The 22117-nt window shown below is 39.6% G+C and overlaps 1 protein-coding gene across 1 annotated transcript in view; it reads right to left on the reverse strand.

The window, feature by feature from the left end:
• LGR5 (leucine rich repeat containing G protein-coupled receptor 5) overlaps positions 1-22117 on the reverse strand; it is a 124817-nt gene that overhangs the window by 43483 nt on the left and 59217 nt on the right. The window contains exons 3-4 of the mRNA XM_077807740.1: positions 4182-4253; positions 2205-2276 (exon numbers count right to left, since the gene is read on the reverse strand). Coding sequence (XP_077663866.1) covers positions 2205-2276; positions 4182-4253 — 144 coding nt within the window. The remainder of the gene's footprint in view (positions 1-2204; positions 2277-4181; positions 4254-22117) is intronic.

The raw sequence follows: 22117 nt of genomic DNA on the forward strand, positions 1-22117 counted from the left end.
CCTTTTAATTACTCTTTTGATGGAACTTCTGTTATTTCAAGGGTTTCAGAAAGTAATTCCTATTGTAAATCAGAAACCAAAGTAAGAGTCACCTTCTGAACAGGAAATTACCACACTGTATGAAACAAGAAACTGAATCTCTTCACACCTTTATCTGACAGGCACAACCCAGTTGGAACAAACAAAAGAATCATGGTTTTCTTTTCCTCAAAGAGTTCACTTTTGCCAATGATCTTCTTTCAGCTGATAGTAGCTTTTCTGTACAAGCCCTTATCACTCCATCTTCTATCTGCTACACAGCTGTTTAAAGTTCCTACTGGCCTCTGTCATTCTTTTTTTATTTTAATTCTGTCACCAGATATCAGTCTTTTATACAGACCACATAACCCTATGGTTTTCTTCTTCAGCTTCTTCTTCCCCACCTCAGGGAAAGAGATTCTCAACAAAGAATGAGAGATACTGTCGTTTTATTTAGAAACCGTGCTGAAAATTTCAGTTTCTCTCAAAGCAACAAAAAACCCCTTGTTTGCCTGCCTTGTCACGTTTTAGCCCAGAATACCTATAGAATAATGAGATTTAGCAAGATATTTTTTATGTTTAGAAGGGGGAAAAATTTAATGTAGTCATTAGACCAGAGTTTCCTCATGACTTTTACGAAGATCAAAAGAAAGAAGAATAACCTTAAAAGCATATGTTTGAGATATTTTACGCTGTCTCTGGTCAATAAAGAAAAAGGTCACTGAAGGAGGTAACAATTATTAAATAACCAATTCTTAAGATTGCTTTACACTAGCATCTGTAATAAACTTTTTGAAAACACAGAATCCAAATGTTGTCCAAGACAGACATAAAAATGCATGGGCAATAATATTGCCCAGCATTATGTATATATAATTGAAACTCAGAGAGATGTCATTTTATGTTGGAAATCATTAAAAAAAAATCAGTTTTTTAAATTTTTTGTCGGAATTTAGTGTATGCAAAAGATATTGAGTTAACTACACTGGAGGCTTCTCTTTATACACAGAACAGGGCTATAGCATAACCTGAGACAGTTGAAGTTTTTCCACAATACCCCCTCTCAATATATCTCAACTCTGACCTAAGCCAGTCTATAGCACAGTCTATATGTCCTCTGAGTCCTCATCCTCTCTGCAGACTCCCAATGAGGTTGCTAATTAGTGCAAACTGTGGTAATGGTTTTTGTGATACTAAATATTTGAATTTTTCTAGTGCCTTCCACACAAAGGACCTCAAAAATGTACAAAGATTAATTATGCTTCCAACACCTTGGTGAAGAGGATGGGCTTTACACCAATTTTTCAGATGGGAAAAACTGAAGCACCGAGAAGTTGCAGTATGAGTTTTCACATGTCCCCAGACGTAAGGCACCTAAGATGTTGAGTGCCCAGCCCCGGCTATCTTGATGTCTTAAGTTCAGCGCCCAAAATTAGTCAATGCTTTTGAAACTTTAGACTTCAGTTTCTTGTCCAGATCACAATGGATGTTTGTTTCTAATCTGGAAATAGAATCTTTATCTACTGACCCCCACTCCTGTGTTACCACCAAGACTATCCTTTCTTACTTGTCTACTGGGAACTACCGTAAGACGACTCATAGCACTTCACACAAGTCACTAAACAGCCAGCTAATGGTAACTTTTGGTCTTTGGACCTGGGCATTAGTTCTGATAAAATGGAGGCTCAGAGACAAGGCTAATATGGTACAGCCAAGTTATATAAGTGTGGGGACCTGTTTGCCTCGTGTGATTCAAGTATATTACACAAAAGGGAATTAAAGATGAATTAATAGTGTTTTCAGTGTTGTAAAACAAAAATTAATTATAATGTCACTTAGAGATTTAAAAAATATATTAAAGGTGTTCTTCAGGAAACCTTAATGATGAGAAATATCAGCAGTGTTCAAGAAAGCAATTTCTATTTCCAATTTTCCTTGACCGAACAGTAAGTATCACAGTGCAGTGAATCTTTGCTCAGACTTTGAACCAGCTTAAAGTACTGTAAAGCAATTGTCACATGAAGTCACTTCTGATGTTTAATTGAAGACTATAGTATTATAGTTAAATGAATTCAAAGGGAGTTGGGAAGAAAAAGTTGACCAAATATACTATTTGATAACAACATTATCTTATAAATTAGTTACATTAACAACATAATATAGTGTAGTATATCAAGTATACTTACAGAGACTGAAGACTGCGCAAGTTCTGGAGTGCTTCAGTGGGAACCTGCTCTAACTGATTATTCTGCAGCATTCTACATTAAAATCCAGAAACAATGTAAGAAAAGGAAATGTTTTTACTTTACAGACTTTAGGCCAAAATTTTGCTCTCTGACATTCATGAAACTCCAGGAATGGGACTGTATGGGTATTATGGGGAGCAGAGTCTGACTTTAACAAATTAAGATATAATATACAGAGATATCCAAAAATTACTAAACCACATTTAAAACCCACATTTTGCATTCTTTCATTAGTCGATTTGTCTTCTCAAGGTGAGCAAATACCTGCAGCATGAACTAGCTGTATTAATAGTAGCATGCTAGCTAAGGGATGGATTTTCAAAAGCATCTGAGGCAGTTCAGAGAACAAAGTCCCCCTGGCTTTCAATGCGACTTGTGCTCCTAACTCTTTTCAGGTGCTTATAAACCTGGCTCCCCCTCAGAAACTCCCTTCTCGTTTCTTACTCCAGCACAATTTCAAAGGCAATGGACCATCTCCTGAGAGTCGTACTCAAGAAAATGGCTATTACAGCTAATTGGAATTTTTCTCAGTAAAGACTTTAAAATTTGACCCATGTAGATTTTTGCCTGAGTAAAGATTATAGAATTTGGTTTGGTGAGATTAGTTTTTTTTCAAGTCTACAGAGGAAGTTGCTCCTTGTCGCACAAAAAAAGGCAATGACCCGAAAAACAATCCCTTCTATATCTGTCACACTCTTGTGCTGCCTTCTTTTCAGGGGCTGAGATGCGCTTTTCATTTCTTTTGAATTTGATGAAACATTTGGGTGGAGGGCAGGAACAGATGACTTCCAGAAAAACCCAAGAAGTGCCAAAGCCAGAGGTCCAGGCCTGGGTAAACCCCCACTGTGCAAAAGGGCTTTGCCTGAGTAAAAATGGAGGACTCTATTGTGCTGTTCAGGCCTAGCCAACCAATAAGGGAAAGTACGGAGGGAAGTGTGACCAGCTCTCCTCTATGTCCAGCCAGAAGACGAGCTGGTCATTGGGTAGTATTTGGCCCTGCTCCTTCTCGGTCCCCATTAGAGGAGGTATTTCTGACAGTAGCAATATCCCTTGGTAGCCCCAGAGCTCCCTGAGCCAAAGACTGCCATTGTGTCAACTCCTGAGTGGACGGGGGCGAGAGTCCTTGTTACCTTCTCCCCACTTACCCGTCTTCCAGTGGCTGGGCATAATCTTGAAGTGAATAGGATCTCTGGATTGGGCTGATACTGAATAGGTGTTTGGCATTTCATTGAAAAAGGGGAAAATTTTGACATCCTTACCGAGGCAAAACTTCCCCTGAAGTTGAGTTAAGTAAATAGAGTGGGATTTGGCCCATAATCCTATTTTTTACAACTTTTATTATGTGCAGTATTATACTTCTCAAATGCACAAGTTTTTAATCAAAAATAAACACAAAAAAGGCAGAGAATATCCTTTAACTGTTTTTTTATAACCCGAGCTTATCCTGAACTGATTACACCCATGAAGATACAAGATTTAGATATGAACGTAGAGCTGTATTTAAATTATGCCTCGTTTACAGTAATTAATCTATCCAGTTTGCCCCTCAAAAAGCTAAAAGAAAAATTATCCTCAGTTTTATCCAACCATTAAAAACGCCTCTGAAGCTTTTAGACTTGAATTCAGAACTTTTGTGGACAGTTAAAGAAACTATTAACAGGAACAATTTTTGTCTTTTATATTGCACGGTGTCATTTAGTCGATGAGCAAGCTGTTTTAGAACCATTTGTGTTTAGGACATTCTCCATATGATAAAGCAAAGATATACAAATGGTAATATGTATCTTCATTCCATCTGAATTGCTCACAATGAACTGATCAAAATATACAATTTACTTGATCAAATCTTTACGTTAATTAGTTCCCTGGAGCATTTAGGAAATCAGAAATATATCAAACAACACACAGTTTACTTACAGCACTTTAAGACTGAAAAGGCCGGCAAATGCTCCCCTGGGAATGTATGTCAAGCCATTTCCTGCAAGACGTCTGCAGGGTTTAAAAAAAAAAAAAAAAAAGGTAAATACATTTCTCTTCATGTGGAATTAATTTGCTCGTTAAAAAGCAACATGAGTATGTTTGAACCACTGATGCCAAAGGCAGTTGTTTAGGAGCCTTGTTTTGTCATCATTAATATACTGTTAAAAAAAATTCTGTAACTGTGTAGTCAACTTACTGGCAGCTGTGCTGCAGAGACAAATGCACTTTCACTATAAATCAAGTTTATGGTTTACAATGCACATCTAATTGTTCATATTGTTCTTTTTAAAGAGTAAACAATGTCTAATACTAAAATATAATAGACGGACTACCAGTGGTATTATGGAACATTCTGGCTCATATTTTTAGAACTGTGCATGCATAATGTGTGCTCATTTTAATGCAATTGTGCACACAATCACAGTACATGCACAGATTAATGACCATGGCTCATTTACCATGACTGCACATGAAGTAATGGGACATGCATCTTTTCCCCAGGCACACATTTATAAAAATCATTTCTATAGCACCTTCCCTTTTCGAGGGGACTGGGGGGGCTGATGTCTTACAAACTTAAATAAATAAACATCACAAATGCATTTGTGAGGTCTTCTGTTTTTCCAAAAGGAAATACATTCTTCAGAAAGTGTGTAGAATAAAGAAACCCCATATTTGATGTGAAATAATGGATCTATCGTTCATATATGGCCCCCTGCAATATGGTATCTGAGTATCTCATAATTTTTGAAGTATTTATCCCCACAACATCCCTGAGAGGTAAAAAGTACAGATGGGCAACTGAGCCTTAAGACAGGCTAAGTATCTTGTCCAGTATCACACACTTGAATTTGTGGGGGTGCAGGCATTTGAACACAGCTCTTCAAAGACTCAAGCTAGAGCCCTAACCCACTGGACCACCCTTCCTCTCAACAGAGCAGGTAAAAGAGAACACTGTAACAAGGACTTAACCAATGTTGCAATATGAGTCAGTACCAAAGACTCCCATCCAAATAGGCTCTCCTGAGGTTCATACTTTCTGCGTGAAGTGAAATATTCCCTGTGATAAAGCTTTAAGTGGAAAACCACACCTGTTTAACAGCTCCTGAATAAAGATTCCAGCTGTTCAGAGGAGGGAGGGGATTGTGAAAGATGGACCATGCCTATTTCATTGGAACACTATGCACCTTTACAGTTGCGTTTCAGTAGGTAGTACTTATTTTTCCAGTTTCAGACCCTCATTAGACCTTTTGGTGCCGAATTGTACATTTAGAATCTTGTACTATTTTGAAGTGCAGTAGCTTAAAACAATTTTTTGAAACAAACAAACGAAAAAGTTTAGGAGGATAACTCTATTAATATACATTCTGTGCCTATTTGGAGGAAATTAAGGGTGAGTTTAGTTACTTTTTTGGAACATATTTGAGTTGATTATAATTGGCCCAAGATTTTCTCGGTCAAAGTTTTTTTTTGCAGAATTCTCTCTAGGAGAAAATGTACCAGAGTAATTTGTCATTTTTCATACAAAGATTTCATGGCCAGCAGGATGAATATTTTAGTCTAATCTGACTTTAGGCCAAAGAACTTCACCTTCTGCATCAGGACCATGACTTTTAGAAAAACATCTAGCCCTGACTTAAAAACAGCAAGGGAGAAAGAATCTACCATATCCCTAGGTAATTTTTTTCAATGATTAATTATCCGCACTATTAAAAATGTGTACCTGTTTCTAGTCTGAATTTGTCTAACTTCAGCTTCCAACCACTACATCACATTATACTTTTGTTCTTCTAGATCTGTGGTAGGCAACCTGTAGCCCACACACAGCACGTGAGGGTAATCTACTGGCGGGCCGCGAGACAGTTTGTTTACATTGACTGTCCGCAGGCACGGTTGCCTGCAGCTCCCACTGGCCGCGATTCGCTGTTCGCCACCCCTGCGCCACTTCCCGCAGCTCCCATTGGCAGGAACACGGCCACTGGGAGCTGCGTGCGGCCGTGCCTGCGGACAGTCAATGTAAACAAACTGTCTCATGGCCCACCAGCGGATTACCCTGACAAGCCAGGTGCAGCCCGTGGGGCACAGGTTGCCCACCCCTGTTCTAGATTAAAGAGCCCTCACGATCAGAAATATCTTCCTCATAAAGGTCCTTGTAAAACCTGATCAGGTCACCTATTAACCTTCTCTTGATAAATTAAATAGATTGGGCTTCTTTAGGCTCTCACTGTACAGCAGAAAGAAAAGGAGTACTTGTGGCACCTTAGAGACTAACCAATTTATTTGAGCATGAGCTTTCGTGAGCTACAGCTCACTTCATCGGCTGTTACTCTGAAAACTGTACAGCAGGTTTTCCAAACCTCAAATAATTTTTGTAGCCTCTTCTGAACCATTTCCAGTTTGTCAACTTCCTTTCTGAAGTGTGGACACCAGAAGTGGACTCAGGATTGTATTAATGATCTCACTAATGCTGTATACAGATATAATACCACTTCCCTATTCCACCCCTGCTTCTGCAGCCAAGGATCACATTCATCCTATTCGCTACCACATCAGACAGGGAGCTCATGTTCAACTGGTTATCTACTATGACCCCTAAATATTTTTCAAAGTCACTGCTTTCCAGAGGAGGTACAGTCCTTCCTCTTATAATTGTGGTCTACATTCTATGTTCCTAAATGTATATCCTTGCATTTGGTGGTGTTAAAATACATGTTTGCTCAAATGAGTACACCTTTCCAAGCAATCCAGGTCAGTTTGCATAATTGTCCCCATCATTATTTACCATTCCACTAATTTTTGTGTCTTTTGCAAACTTTACCAGCAATTATTTTATATTTTCTTCCAGATTATTGTTACAGACATAGAAAACATTGGGCTAAGAACAGATCCCTCCAGGATCCCACTAGAAAGATCCCTCATTGCATGAGGATTCCCCATTTAGAATCACTTTTTGAGATCTATCAGTTAACCAGTTCTAATCCATTTGATATGGGATACATTGATTAAGTATAGTGCTAATTTTTAATCAGAATGTCACGTGGGACCAATAGAAGTGTTAAGTATATTATGTCAACACGGTTACTTTTATCAAGCAAACCTGTGATCACAGCAGAAATACAATATCAAGGTTGTTGGACAATACTTATTTTTCATAAAAAGATGTTGAGTAGAATTAATTATATTACCATCTTCTAATTTTTTACTGATTGTGTCTATACCAGCCTTTCCATGATTTTGCCAGGGATTAATGTCAGGCTAACCGACCTACAGTTTCCCAGGTCATCCCATTTATCCTTTTTAAATACTGGCAAAACATTAGCTTTTTTCCAGTCCTCTGGAACTGTCCCAATGTTCCAAGATTTGTTTAAAATCAACAATACTGGTTTAGCGAGATCCTTGGCCAATTCTTTTAACACTCTTGGGTGAAAATTATCTGGTCAGTTCTGTAGGACATGCTGCAAATTTGGTTGCTCTATTCTTGACAGGTTTTTTAATGCTTTTCCACTTTCTATTTCTATCCTACCCCAATCTGGGCACTAAAGGGAAATCAATTCTTTTGTTGATATCACCGGTAGCTAATCTGTAGGATATTGGGTTTATTCTTCTCTCAGATGTCGTTCATGTGGTCTATGTTTAAATTTGTACGGTTGTATGGTTTTTGAAAGATGCATGCATATTTTGCAATTTTAAATAACATATGACTGCATTTGCACACTTATGGTATGTTTTCTCAGAGAGTCCACAATGAATTTCCATGTGTAGTTAGAATTTTTGTATGTTTCAGCACTGAAGCCAGTGAGTGTATTGTTTCTGGGTTTTGTTTCCCATTACATTAAGTCATTCAAGGGAAGCTTTACATCAGTTGGACTTTGGATGGACTTTGATTAATGATCTGAAACTGAATGGGTAAATCATAGAATCATAGACTTTAAGGTCAGAAAGGACCATTATGATTGTCTAGCCCGACCTTCTGCACAACGCAGAGCACAGAATCTCACCCCCACACTCCTGTAACAAACCCCTAACCTATGTCTGAGCTATTGAAGTTCTCAAATCGTGTATTAAAGACTTTAAATACCTCCCTCCCCTACAGAGCTGAGGATGGATTGATTGTCTGCCTCCATGGTGGTGCATTTAGTTAATGATTTCTGAAAGGGGGAATGAGTTCGTTTATAGTCCTTACATAACCAAAGATCTGGCCTCCGTTGTCTGTATGTTTTAAATTTAAATTTCACAAAAGTTGAATTTTGTTTTAGTTCCCACAGTTCCATGATTTGTTGTTTCAGAAATATTACACTAAACAAAAAGAAGACTGAAATATATGACTTCTCCATAATAAAAAGGCAATTAAAAGGAAAGAAGTTACTGCATTTATTTATTTTTGGAGGCTATTGGTTTAGAATCCCATTTCAGAATCTTACAAATAAAGAACCAGTACTACAATAACTTACACCTCTGTGGCATAATTTTACTCACATGACTAGTCTCACACATCTCAGTGGGGCTACTCACACAAGTAACCTTCTGCACATGTGTACCTGTAACCTTCTGCTTAAGTAACCTTCTGCTTAAATTTTTGTAGAAGTATGGGTTGAGCTTGTATACTCTGTATATGTCTACAGTGCAATCCCAGGTAGAAATGCCCACACTAGCATGGCAAAATATAGCAGTGTAGATGTGGTGGCAGGGGCTTCATTGCAGGTTGTACAAGCACACTGGGGATCTACTCGTATTGCTGGAACTTGTGTGTTGACTGTGCACTGCTATTTTTAGTCATGCTAGTGCAGGTATGTCTATCCAAGCTGCAGTCACACCTCAGATTGCAGTGTATATATACCCTAAAATGCTGATTTAAAAAAAAAAAATCCGTAGAAAACACTAACCTGATAGAAATGTACATTCCTGCAATTCTGTACTGTTTCAATACAGTTCTGCAAAACTAGCCATCTCCACTTAGGAAAGGAGTTACAGTGGAATAGGTGAGATAACAGCAGGTGAGGTTTAAGGTCTATTGTCAGAGCTAGATAAAAAGATTTGTTTGGTATCTGCTTGGACTATTCCTTGTACATTTATCCTTTTGTACACTTTACTCTTTCTGCAGGGACACAGCCATGGGAGATGGTGGTTACTGATGCTGGAGTGAGAACATTCCAGGTTCTGAAAAGTGGGTCTTTTGCTTTTGTTTAATTGGTAAAACATCTTTGGAAACTTCAGTAAACAAATAGAAACTTCTGCAGTTTTATTCCTGTCTGTCACAGATGATTAATGCTACCAGTTTATTAAAAGCAAACAAAATTCAGTGTAATTACGCTACTATTGCCAATATTTTGGCATAAAGTGGGGCCCTTTTATAGTTGAAGAATTTTGGTCTCCCAGCACAAAAACTTGCAGCATTCTGAGCAACCTTATGTTCACTCCTAGCAGATTGCAGCTTCTAGTAAAAACAGCTCCTCTTCCCTCTCCACTGTGAGCGCTGCAGCAGGACCATTCCAGGTCCTCATAACTTCCTGCTGGGAGTAGTAGAAGCGAGGTCAAAAGACAGCAAGCCATTCCTTTATGGGGATTGTGGCAGATTTTCTTCTCTTCTCAGGTAAGGCCCAGCCCTGCAAAATTTTGAGCCCTTTTGAGAAGCGCTGAGGATCCTCAACTCCCTTTAGAGACAATGGAAGTTGAGGATGCTCATCACCTCTTGGAAGAGCTCAGCACCATGCAGGACCAAGCCTTTGGAGCAGAAGTAGAAGGGAAGGCTTCGTAAAGGAGCGTTTACCCAACACTAATCTGATAGATGATAACTGTGTATTTTGATAGGATTAGCATAGTGGAATCTTCTTGTATTGGAATGAACAAAGAGGTTCTGAAGGTGCTGAAATCACTAGGAGTTAAGGGCACATAGCATTTTGCTGGAGGAGCTCAACACACTGCAGGATCAAGTATTGTAGAAATTGTCACTATTAAAGGAGTGAAAGTCCACTGAAATGCACGGAAGTAATTCTGGACTTTCAACTTGCCTCAGTGGAAGTGGAGGTCATTATAATCCTGTTGTATTATTATTTGGCTGTTAAAATATAAGAGCAACAGACAGACTGGATGTGTCTGTTCAGAGAAATGCCAGTGCATATTCTTTTGTACAGATCAGGTTCCAGCTATTTTCATGAAAGATTTCCAATAGCTTGCTTTGTACTGTATTTATTCACTCCAGATTGTATTTGCATACGCCATATTGCAACATACTGCAGTATGCAAGCATGTTTGCAACTTGCAATCCTTCTTTGGCTGTCCAAATATAGTAGGGGACGGCTATAAATGTGTTCCTTGAACTACTAGCACTGCCTTTAGCTTTTTCCGTCCCTGAATTTTAAATTCCATCTGCTAACTGATTTACTGACATCATCCAGGGGATAAGAGAGTAGGGAAGAACATGTGCCAAGGCTACTGCGATCATGGAATAGGCCATATTTTTCTTTAAAAAAAGGAAGATGATGAACAGGTTACCAGAATTAATGTCTTAGCTGAATCAGTTTTGAAAGCTATCCATTTTCTCTTGAGAAGGGTGGTTTGACTCCTTTAATGCTAAATTACATACTGTAACTAATGCAATCTCCCAGATTGGTAACTGAGAGGAAATAGTAGAGAAGAACCTTAGGCTACGGCAAAAAGATTTTTGGTTCTGTAAACAAAGAAGTATTAAGGGCCCTGATTCGGCAAGGTATTTAAAACATGAACCTAACTTTAAGCATTGGAGCTGTCTCATCGATATCAGGTACTGGCATTCCTAAGTATCTTGCTGAATAGGGCGTAAAACATTAACAGTTATTCTAATTAATGGTAATTCCTTGCTGTACACAAATATAAAATCTACAAAACTTTACTAAAGCATTGATAATCAGTATATTGGTCTGTGTCTCTGGTGTTAGGGACCGGAGGTAATGGAGAGTGTCTAGGTAATTCAGTTTTGTTGTTTTATTTGCAAGCTTCTGATCCCCCTGTCCATCTATCAAAATTGTTTAGACTACTTAATAAAGGTTCAGAGTGAAATTCTGGCCCCACTGAATTCAGTGAAAAAACTCCAATTGACTTCAATAGGGCAGGATTTTATTTTCCTTATTTAAATCAATCAATTAATTCTCTCTTCTATTGATACCAACACTGAAACATTTATATTCTCTTGTAGTACAAAACAGATGTTACAGTGGGTCTGGGGGAAAAAAGTGTAAATATTAGGTATTACAGCAAACTTGAGATTTCTAATTTGTTTTCTAAAATGACTGATTCTAGATGTAAAAAAAAATTGTTCATACTTCAGGCAGAATTTGCTGATCTTGTTTTTTCTGCTTCTGTCTTGTTTCCTGCCAACCTTAGGGTAATTAATCACCAAAGGCATTATATTTCATTATATTTTAACTATTGATGATGCAAAACCTTTTCTTGCTTCTCAAAGTAAGAAAGATAGCTTTGTCAATATGGATAACTGGTCTGATATTGATCCGACAGACTATTAGATTGAGACAGCTGCCTGTAATTTAATATCTATTTAATGATTATTCCTAGGCCAATATCAGTAACAATATTTAATGTGTGAGATTAAAACCATATGGCTGATATTTTCTCTAAATTTGCTTTCCTTCAAGATGTTTTTGAAGATTTATCTTTCTAGACAAAAAGTTATGAACTGTTGATAATGATTATCATCATCTCTCTTTTTATTTCATTTTGTCTCATTATGAATTAATCACATAATTATTATGAAGTGATAGATAACATAAGAAAGGACAGTAACGTGGCCTGAAATTCTATGTCATCAAGAAGCTGATTTACACTGAGCTCCTGGAACCTAATGTTTAAAACATGCTCCTTCCTTGCAAAAAAAAAAAAGAAAAAAGAAAAAAAAGAAAAAGGGGGGGTGGAGCAAGAGTTAGTTGTGTTGCACACATATTCATAGCTACTGTGTTCTTTACTCCACTTACATTTGAGTTGAAAATTCAAATACAGCATGTTTCACTGGGGCTTAAGGCCCCAAAATGGCTTTTAAAATACACGTGCCAAATTCAAAGCTGGTGTAATTGGAGAAGGTCCATTGACTTCGAGCAGTAGGGATGGGAGGAATATATGAGCAGAACACTACACCATCTTTGATCTTGATCTGGCCTTGATCATTGATGTCTGCCGGTTAAGGAACTGGCTCAAAATGTACTATTACTCCCTCCTTCTACAGAGGGGAGGGAATTTCTCTGCACCTGCATTGATAAGACCACTGAAGATAATGGTCTCATGTTTTGCTAAGCTGACCAAGGCCAGTACTGAGGACAAACTCTGTTTTGCTTTTAACACTATAGAGCCCTGCTCTTTTCAGATGGTTCTAACTCTGGAACTCTGCTAGAACAGAAGCCATGTAGCTTCCTCCAAAGCAGACAGCAACACCAATTGTGAGGAGTACCTGAGTACTCTCAAGTAAACATCATAATTCTTTCTACCCCAAGCTCTAAACTCATCTCCTACTCATCTCGCACAGACCTAGGAAACAAGAGATTCAAGTTTACTTTTATATTTGGACAGTATTATTACTAAACCCCCAGGCCAGCCAATAATCTCAGAATTGCTGGAACTTCTTATTCTAAGTTTAACATTTCCATGAAACTGGAACAATAAATGCTAAATCAGATTGATCCAAATCCTGAGTTTTGGTTCTAATTTGTTGGGCTAGCCCTACAAAGTGTACTTCAGATTTCTGAGCACCTATGGTTTTCATCCCTGGTGGCAGTATCACCAGTAAGGGAATAATGTATAATGTTAACAGTAGAATAAGTACATTGAAATGTGGTGTACTGTTATGAAGATAATTGGACAGAAAAGCGTGGCAACTGTTTTTGTCATTTCTGTGCTATGCGCTAAACGTGGAGACTGTGTAGGGCCAAGATTCTGGTGCTTTGTAGTTGTTATTGCACACTGATGAGTGGCAAAATGAAGCCACAGTGAGGGCATATAAGAGATGTTACCACTGGCACTGCCTCCAGCAGGAATGGTGTGTATGCACTTGTGTTCTGAAGTTCAAAAAAACCCCAAGCTTGTGAAATGACGCTTTTTGGATACCTTTTGCCAAATTTCCAGGCTTGTGGATGTGTGAGATATAAACATGACTTTGGCTGAATTAACAGATAATTGTTTGACAACTACAAGAATGTGGAAAATTGCACTATTTAAGTATAAAAAATATTCACCTGCCACTGTGCATCCTAATCAGACAACAATCCTGCCGTCCACATACTATATACACTCCCGCTGACATAGAAGGAAGTTAGATCTGTGAACACACTGCTGTACTGGGTCCAGGGCTGGCCCACAACATTTTGGCACCTGACGTGGGGAGCTCAAATGACGCCCCCATTCCTCTTGCTTGGGCCAAAACTTTGAAAGGTCTCAGTTCTGCCTTCTTCCTGTTCTACTCCTCTCATGGTACTGCTCTGCTACCTACCCCAATAATGGAGAACTAATAACTTAAAATGCCTTGTTCAAAAATTTTAAGTAACACTTAACTTTCAAATGTCTGAACAGCACATGTAACTTTTCTTGTCTGCATAGGAAACACTGGCATTTTTATCTGTTTGAATAATCAAAGTGGTGCTTTCCGTGCCTTCTTGGTTGCAAAGGTTTGAACTGTTTCCTAAAGGTCCACAGTCTGGGCCAGCTCATGCTCTATTGAGATGGTTGCAATACAATACATTCCATCTGATCTCCGTATCCCTTCCTTACAGGGTACCTACACTAGAAACCCAACTCATGATCACATAATGAGGTGCAACCTCATAGCCTAACTCTGCTTTCATATTTGTGTTAACTAAGCCACAACCTGCTGTGGGGAAGGCAACTCCCACCCCCCACTTTTGGCCATTCTGGTGGTGGTGGGAAAAATTGCTTTCTAGCCCCCTGAGAAAGTAGAAATTAGCATAATGCCGACAGCAGAGCATGTCATAACTTGGTATTTAACTATGTCCATGGGGGGCAGGGTGGGTGTTCTTTTACCTGGACCAGGTAGAACAACGCTTTTCCTGCACCCGCATGGGCCTAAATAGTCTCCCTTCTCTTCTGGTCACTTGGTGGGGGGGGTGGGCGGGGCAGAGTACAGCGATGGGTCAGCGTCTCTCTCTGGGTGTCTAGGCCTTAAAGGGGCCACACCTCTTTTTCTAAAAGCCAGACAGTGCATCTCACCTCTTAAAGTACAGTGAGGTCATGATCTCTGTTGCTTGCAACAACTAAAAAGCCTTCCTTGTGGCTAATTATAGCCTCTATCTCTTAGTTGCTATTGCAATCCACTTCTTTGAGACAATTTCTAGGTAACTGAAGCTGTCAAAGAAATCACATGTTCTAGATATTAGTACTAACCGGATACCCAAAGTCTGACCAATAGTAAAAGCTTCTACAGCCATATAAATAAGAAAACAAAGAAAGAAGAAGTGGGACTGCTGAACACTGAGGATGGAGTGGAGGTCAAGGATAATCTAGGCATGGCCCAATTTCTAAACAAATACTTTGCCTCAGTCTTGAATAAGCTAAAGAGGATCTTAGAAATAATGGTAGCAAGACAAATGGGAATGAGGATATGGAGGTAGATATTACCATATCTGAGGTAGAAGCGAAACTCAAACAGCTTAATGGGACTAAATCGGGGGGCCTAGATAATCTTCATCCAAGAATATTAAAGGAATTGGCACATGAAATTGCAAGTCCATTAGCAAGAATTTTTAATGAATCTGTAAACTCAGGGGTTGTACTGTATGATTAGAGAATTGCTAACACAGTTCCTATTTTTAAGAAAGGAAAAAAAGTGATCCGTGCAACTACAGGCCTGTTAGTTTGATATCTGTAGCATGCAAGGTCTTGGAAAAAATTTTGAAGGAGAAAGTAGTTAAGGACATTGAGGTCAATGGTAAATGGGACAAAATACAACATGGTTTTACAAAAGGTAGATAGTGCAAAATCAACTTGAGTTCCTTCTTTGAGAAAGTAACAGATTTTTTAGACAAAGGAAACGCAGTGGATCTAATTTACCTAGATTTCAGTAAGGCATTTGATACCGTGCCACATGGGGAATTGTTAGTTAAATTGGAAAAGATGGGGATCAATATGAAAATTGAAAGATGGATAAGGAATTGGTTAACAGGGAGACTACAGCGGGTCCTACTGAAAGGTGAACTGTCAGGCTGGAGGGAGGTTACCAGTGGAGTTCCTCAGGGATCAGTTTTGGGACCAATCTTATTTAATCTTTTTATTACTGACCTCGGCACAAGAAGTGGGAGTGTGCTAATAAAGTTTGCGGATGATACAAAGCTGGGAGGTATTGCCAATTTAGAGAAGGACCGGGAAATCATACAGGAAGATTTGGATGACCTTGTAAACTGGAGTAATAGTAATAGGATGAAATTTAATAGTGAGAAGTGTAAGGTCATGCATTTAGGGATTAATAACAAGAATTTTAGTTATAAGCTGGGGACGCATCAATTAGAAGTAACGGAGGAGGAGAAGGACCTTGGAGTATTGGTTGATCATAGGATGACTATGAGCCGACAATGTGATATCGCCGTGAAAAAAGCTAATGCGGTCTTGGGATGCATCAGGCGAGGTATGTCCAGTAGAGATAAGGAGGTTTTAGTACCGTTATACAAGGCACTGGTGAGACCTCACCTGGAATACAGTGTGCAGTTCTGGTCTCCCATGTTTAAGAAGGATGAATTCAAACTGGAACAGGTACAGAGAAGGGCTACTAGGATGATCCGAGGAATGGAAAACTTGTCTTATGAAAGGAGACTCAAGGAGCTTGGCTTGTTTAGCCTAACCAAAAGAAGGTTGAGGGGAGATATGTTTGCTCTCTATAAATACATCAGAGGGATAAATACCGGGGAGGGAGAGGAATTATTTAAGCTCAATACCAATGTGGACACAAGAACAAATGGATATAAACTGGTCATTGGGAAGTTTAGACTTGAAATTAGACAAAGGAAGCAGTGGGGGCAAAAGACCTATCTGGCTTTAAGATTAAACTCGATACGTTTATGGAGGAGATGGTATGATGGGATAACATGATTTTGGCAATTAAGTGATCTTTAAATATTTATGGTAAATAGGCCCAATGGCCTGTGATGGGACGTTAGATGGGGTGGGATCTGAGTTACTACAGAGAATTCTTTCCTGGGTATCTGGCTGGTGAATCTTGCCCATATGCTCAGGGTTTAGCTGATCACCATATTTGGGGTCGGGAAGGAATTTTCCTCCAGGCAGATTGGAAGAGGCCCTGGAGGTTTTTCACCTTCCTCTGTAGCATGGGGCACGGGTCACGTGCTGGAGGATTCTCTGCTCCTTGAAGTCTTTAAACAACAATTTGAGGACTTCAGTAGCTCAGACATAGGTGAGAGCTTTCTCGCAGGAGTGGGTGGGTGATTCTGTGGCCTGCATTGTGCAGGAGGTCGGACTAGATGATCATAATGGTCCATTGTGACCTTGGTATCTATGAATCTGTGATCCCTGCCAGAAAATCAAGGTGGGCCATTTCCAGCACAAATCCAGGTTTTCTCACCCCCCGCCCCCCCAAAAAAACACACTCACTCTCCTGCTGGTAATAGCTTATCCAAAGTGACCACTCTCCCTACAATGTGCATGATAATCAAGGTGGATTTGTGCTGGAAATGGCCCACCTTGATTTTCATACACATTGTAAGGAGAGTGGTCACTTTGGATAAGCTATTACCAGCAGGAGAGTGAGTTTGTGTGTGTGGTTTTTGGAGGGGGGGGTGGGGGGTGAGAAAACCTGGATTTGTGCTGGAAATGGCCCACCTTGATTATCATACACATTGTAAAGAGAGTGGTCACTTTGGATGGGCTATTACCAGCAGGAGAGTGAGTTTGTGTGTGTGGGGGCGGAGGGTGAGAAAACCTGGATTTGTGCTGAAATGGCCCAACTTGATTATCATACACATTGTAAGGAGAGTGATCACTTTAGATAAGCTATTACCAGCAGGAGAGTGGGATGGGAGGAGGTATTGTTTCATGGTCTCTGTGTATATAATGTCTTCTGCAGTTTCCACAGTATGCATCCGATGAAGTGAGCTGTAGCTCACGAAAGCTTATGCTCAAATAAATTGGTTAGTCTCTAAGGTGCCACAAGTACTCCTTTTCTTTTTGCGAATACAGACTAACACGGCTGTTACTCTGAAACCATTCCAACAACAGTGGCTTGTCAGTGTAGACTACTCCTGGAACAGTATGAGCCATTCTATTTTAGTCAGGCACTCGCTCCATTGTTTCTCTTTTTGTTCCCCGCCTAGTCGTTGTCAATAGAATAGCCAAAGGGGCAGTTCTGGAGGGTGCCAATCTGGCATGTCTAGATGGAAGAATTTCTTTTTTATTGTTAAATTTTCGTGGTGTCATAGTGACACAAATATTTATTTAGTGTGTGCATCTTCAGTGGCATGATGCAGTTCTTCTAGGCCACCGTTGAACCTAGTCAGCCGGCATTTCTCGACAATATGCATCATCGTCTGTGTTGCGCCACAGCTGCACAAAGGGAGTCACGAAGGCCCCAGCGATACTGGTTTGCTGTGCAGAGACCTTGCCCAGTCTGGAACCTGTTCAACAGGGACCACTGGTGACAGGCCAGGTCAAAACCGGGAAGGCAGATTGTGGGGTCGGCGACGAGGGACTGGTTGGGGATCACAGCAGACATCCATTCCTCTCAGAATGTTTCGGCCCTAACATCCTGGCGTGGCAGATGAGACCATAACGGGCGATGTGATGGCAAAAGTGCAGCTGGTGGTTTAAAAAGGTCATTGTGCAGTGGCAGGCTTGGGTTGGCACGTACTTTCTCCAATAACTTGTCAGTGGCAACCTCTCGTCTGATATGAGGAGGAGCAATATTGCTTAGAACTGGAAGCCATGAGAGAGGAGTTGGACATAGGGTGCAGGAGAGGATACGGATGGTGGCATGTAACTGCATATCCATCTTACATCAGCTAATTTTGCCATGTCCCAGTTTAAAATGGCATCAAGCTCGTGAAATGTCCATGACAGTGGAAAATTACAACAATAGTACGTTAGTTCTAGAATCATTAGGCCAGCTTGATAGATGATTTGAATTGGAGTTAATATTTGCTTTTGTAACTTTCATAATTATACTTCGATTGCTTGATGTGAATCTTCATCTTATAGTTCATTATGAATAATGACTAGCACATTCATTTCTAGTGAGTCAGATTCAATGTATGCATAAAAACTACAAAAAAAGAAAATCTACCTCAATTTCTGCCAAATAGTCCACATTATTATTTGAGCCAATACCTCTCTACTACTTTTATTGAAGTATGGTTAATTTAAAAATGACTGTTGTGCTCTCCTGGGCAAGGACTTTTAGTGCCTCTTTGTCTGTATTAAAACAAGGTTGTGGAGACATTGCCCTACGTTGTCAACAAAGTCTGTCTTATGGAGTTTACGATATGTCATTGGCTGTTTGCCTGCCTGGTGGCAGATATGTCTCATCAATAAACATTACAAATTAAACACAACAGTATATTCTAAACTGTTCACATCTTTCTATGTAGGGTTATTAAAAGTGAAATCAAATTCCCAGACTACAAGGAGTAGAACATGTGATCATACATGCAGTGTTACAACTGTATATGAGAGACAATAAGTTATTTGCAATGAAAATTACTGAGAAACATACAGGCTGATAGAAATTACTTATGCTGCTGTAAAATAGGAGTAAGTCCATTGAAATCAGTGTTGTAAAAGCTGTAAAACTGACACATATGGTAGATCAGAACCAGAACTATATGGTTAGAGACCTGTAGACTGTATTTGTTCATTTTTTCCTCTTTTTGCTTGGCATATTGATTGCAGTTTGTTTGTTTTTTTAAAAACACACATGCCTTAAGTGTTTCTAAGTCTTCACATTTTCATATTGTGGGAAAGGTCTTTGGCATTTAGGGGCTTGTCCAAAGCTCACTGAAGTAAATGAAAAATAAACAGGGGTTACCTGTACTGTACTTTTATCTGCTGGGTAGTCCCAGACATCTAATAATAAAGTCCTTCTTTTGGTATAGCTGGACAATGACTGCCCTGCATTGAAAGCAGAGGAGCTGTTGTCCAGGCTTGCCGGAGGAAGGCAGTAGTGCTTTATGCCAGGGGGGAGGAGGACAAGGTCAGAAACTGCTGCAAAAAGATGGTGTTGGTCAGCTTTGCAGCACTGACTCAGCCTCTTGGAATTAAGGACAGAAGGCTTAAAGGTGAAAGCTCTGGCTTTGGAAACCCCATTCTCCATGCAGCAGGCAAGGTGGCATCCACTCTCTCTCCCCTTGAGGTGTGATTAGCAGGTGGGGTTTGAACCTGCTGTGGGCATTGTGCTAGTCACTCCGTTTTAGAGTGGCTAGGAAGGAATTTTTTCCCTCACCACCATATTGGCTTCAGTGGAGTGTTTTTTCCCCCCACCTTCCCCACAGTGGATGTTAGGGAACACCTATTACAGTGAGCACAAAAGGTGTGGTAGGTTATATGTCACAACTTATTTGGGAAGTGTGGGGCAGATGCCTCCATAGGGAAGGCATCTAGTGACCAGATAAGTGGTCTGGTAAAGGACTTAAAAAAGGAGGTGCTGATTAAAGGAATGGAATGGTGTGGGGTTTGGGGCTCCTATGGTTGGAACAGCAGGGAGCCAACCCCCCTTTCTTATAGCCCACTTTACCCCTCCTACAACGGACGGTGGATGCTAAGGTCCTGGCAATGGATTTGCTGCAGGAACCTGGATGGAAAAAGCGGGAGAGCGGATAAAAGCCTCCTGGGTAATTACAGAATAAACATGGGGTTACCTGCACTGTACACTTTTATCTGCCGGGTAGTCCCAGACATCTAATAATAAAGTTGTGGCCTGATTAAATCCACATCAAGTGTCTCCTGTCCTTCTTTCAGTATAGCTGGACAATCATGCTTTCCAGTTACTTAAATACAAGTAATTCTCAGTAGTGCCCACAATGGGCTTGGTGCTCTAATAGCAAGGGAGGGAAGCAGCATGGTGTGGTACAGCAGGCCCTACGCTGGTAGTTAGGAGACCTGGGTTCTGTTCCTGGATCTGCCAGTAAGTTTTTTTTCTTCTGAGAAGGATGTTAATAAATTGGAGAGAGTTCTCTGGAGAGCCATAAGAATGATTAAAGAGTTAGGAAACTTGCCTCATAATGATAGATTCAAGGAACTCAGTCTATTTAGTTTAACAAAGAGAAGGTTAAAGGGTGACTTGATTGCAGTCTATAAGTACCTACATGGAGAACAAATATTTAATAATGGGCTTTTCAATCTACCAGAGAAGGTTATAACACAATCCAATGGCTGAAAGTTGAAGCTATACAAATTCAGACTGGAAATAAGGCGTACATTTTTAATGGTGAGTAATTAAACACTGGAACAATTTACTAAGGGTCACGGTGGGTTCTCCATCACTGACAATTTTAAAGTCAAGATTGGATATTTTTCTAAAAGATCCGCTCTTGGAATTATCTTGGGGAAGTTCTATGGCCTGTGCTATGCAGGAGGTCAGACTAGACGATCACAGTAGTCTCTTCTCCTCATGGAATCTATGAATTTATGAAAATTAAGCATGTCTGTCCCTGCCCCAAAGAGTTTCTAATTCAGATTTTCAAAGGTATAAGTGTCAGTTAGGTGCGCAACTCCCACTCAAAGTCAATGGGAATTGGGCATCTAACTCCCATTTACACCTTTGAAGATCTCTCCCCCAAAAGACAAAACAAATAGAATGAGAGGAGAGAGGAAAGGGGAACAATAAACAAGATGAACACGTGGTGATTGGTCATGTCCTGATAATTTAGGGTGTAATTTTCTTTAACACAAAGGTCCCTTTGTACTACTCCAGCAGTGTGAAGGGGCCTTAAAGTAAATGAGAATCAGGGTCCACGTACATTCCTGATTTTGTTTTGAATTTGTGTAATTTTGTATTTCATTACAATAATAAAATATATTTTTAAAGGCATTTGTGCCTGAAATCTTATGCTTTTCATTGTACATTTTGAATATCATGAAGACAAAATGTCTCAAAGCACACAGAAGTCACACACTAAATTCTTCAATAACTGTGATAATACAGTGGGCAGCCTGAAAAACTTCTGAGATGATGGTAAGCCTCCTCAAGTTTTTTTTTTAAAGTAATACAGGCTTCAATAAATTGCTTTGCACCTGCATGCAGGTTAGAATTAAATTTAAGGTGCCTTTGTATTGTTATTTTGCAAATGGATGTCATTTGAAACTGTCTTACTCTGAAATCATTTTGGAAAAAAAAAAAGTAATAGAACATCCCTTGGGGTTTGTATCCCCCACCCCTCAGCCTGTTTTGCTAAAAGCACCTGCCTTAAGTTGCTGAATAATAGCAGTGTACTAAACATCACTTGGACCTTTGCCTGTCTGCAGCCTACTTTGTTTAGGAAGAACGATTTTTTCAGTATATGAAAGGAAACTAGATATGTCTCATTCAACAGTGTTCTAACTAGTTCTGGCATCACTACAGGCTTTCTTCCTTAGTCTTTATAGAGACATTCATTCAGTAAATAAAACAGTTTCAGGCAGTATTTTGAAGTTTTGCTCACAATGTCCATATTTACATACAGTTGTCCATCTTATCCTTTTAAGACACCAGCCTAGGTAATGATGCACCAAAAAATTTCATTTTTAGCCTAGCAACAGATATAACATTCACACCTTTCTTACATCTTAAGGTAATGTATTGTTACATTAATACTAAGACATTCTGGAACAAATTTTACCTCAGTTTACATCCTGCGCAACCCCACTGAGATCAGTAAGTGGGCCTCAGGCTACGTCTATGCTAC

The sequence above is a fragment of the Eretmochelys imbricata genome, chromosome 1, assembly GCF_965152235.1.
Source record: "Eretmochelys imbricata isolate rEreImb1 chromosome 1, rEreImb1.hap1, whole genome shotgun sequence".
Taxonomy (NCBI): Eukaryota; Metazoa; Chordata; order Testudines; family Cheloniidae; genus Eretmochelys; species Eretmochelys imbricata.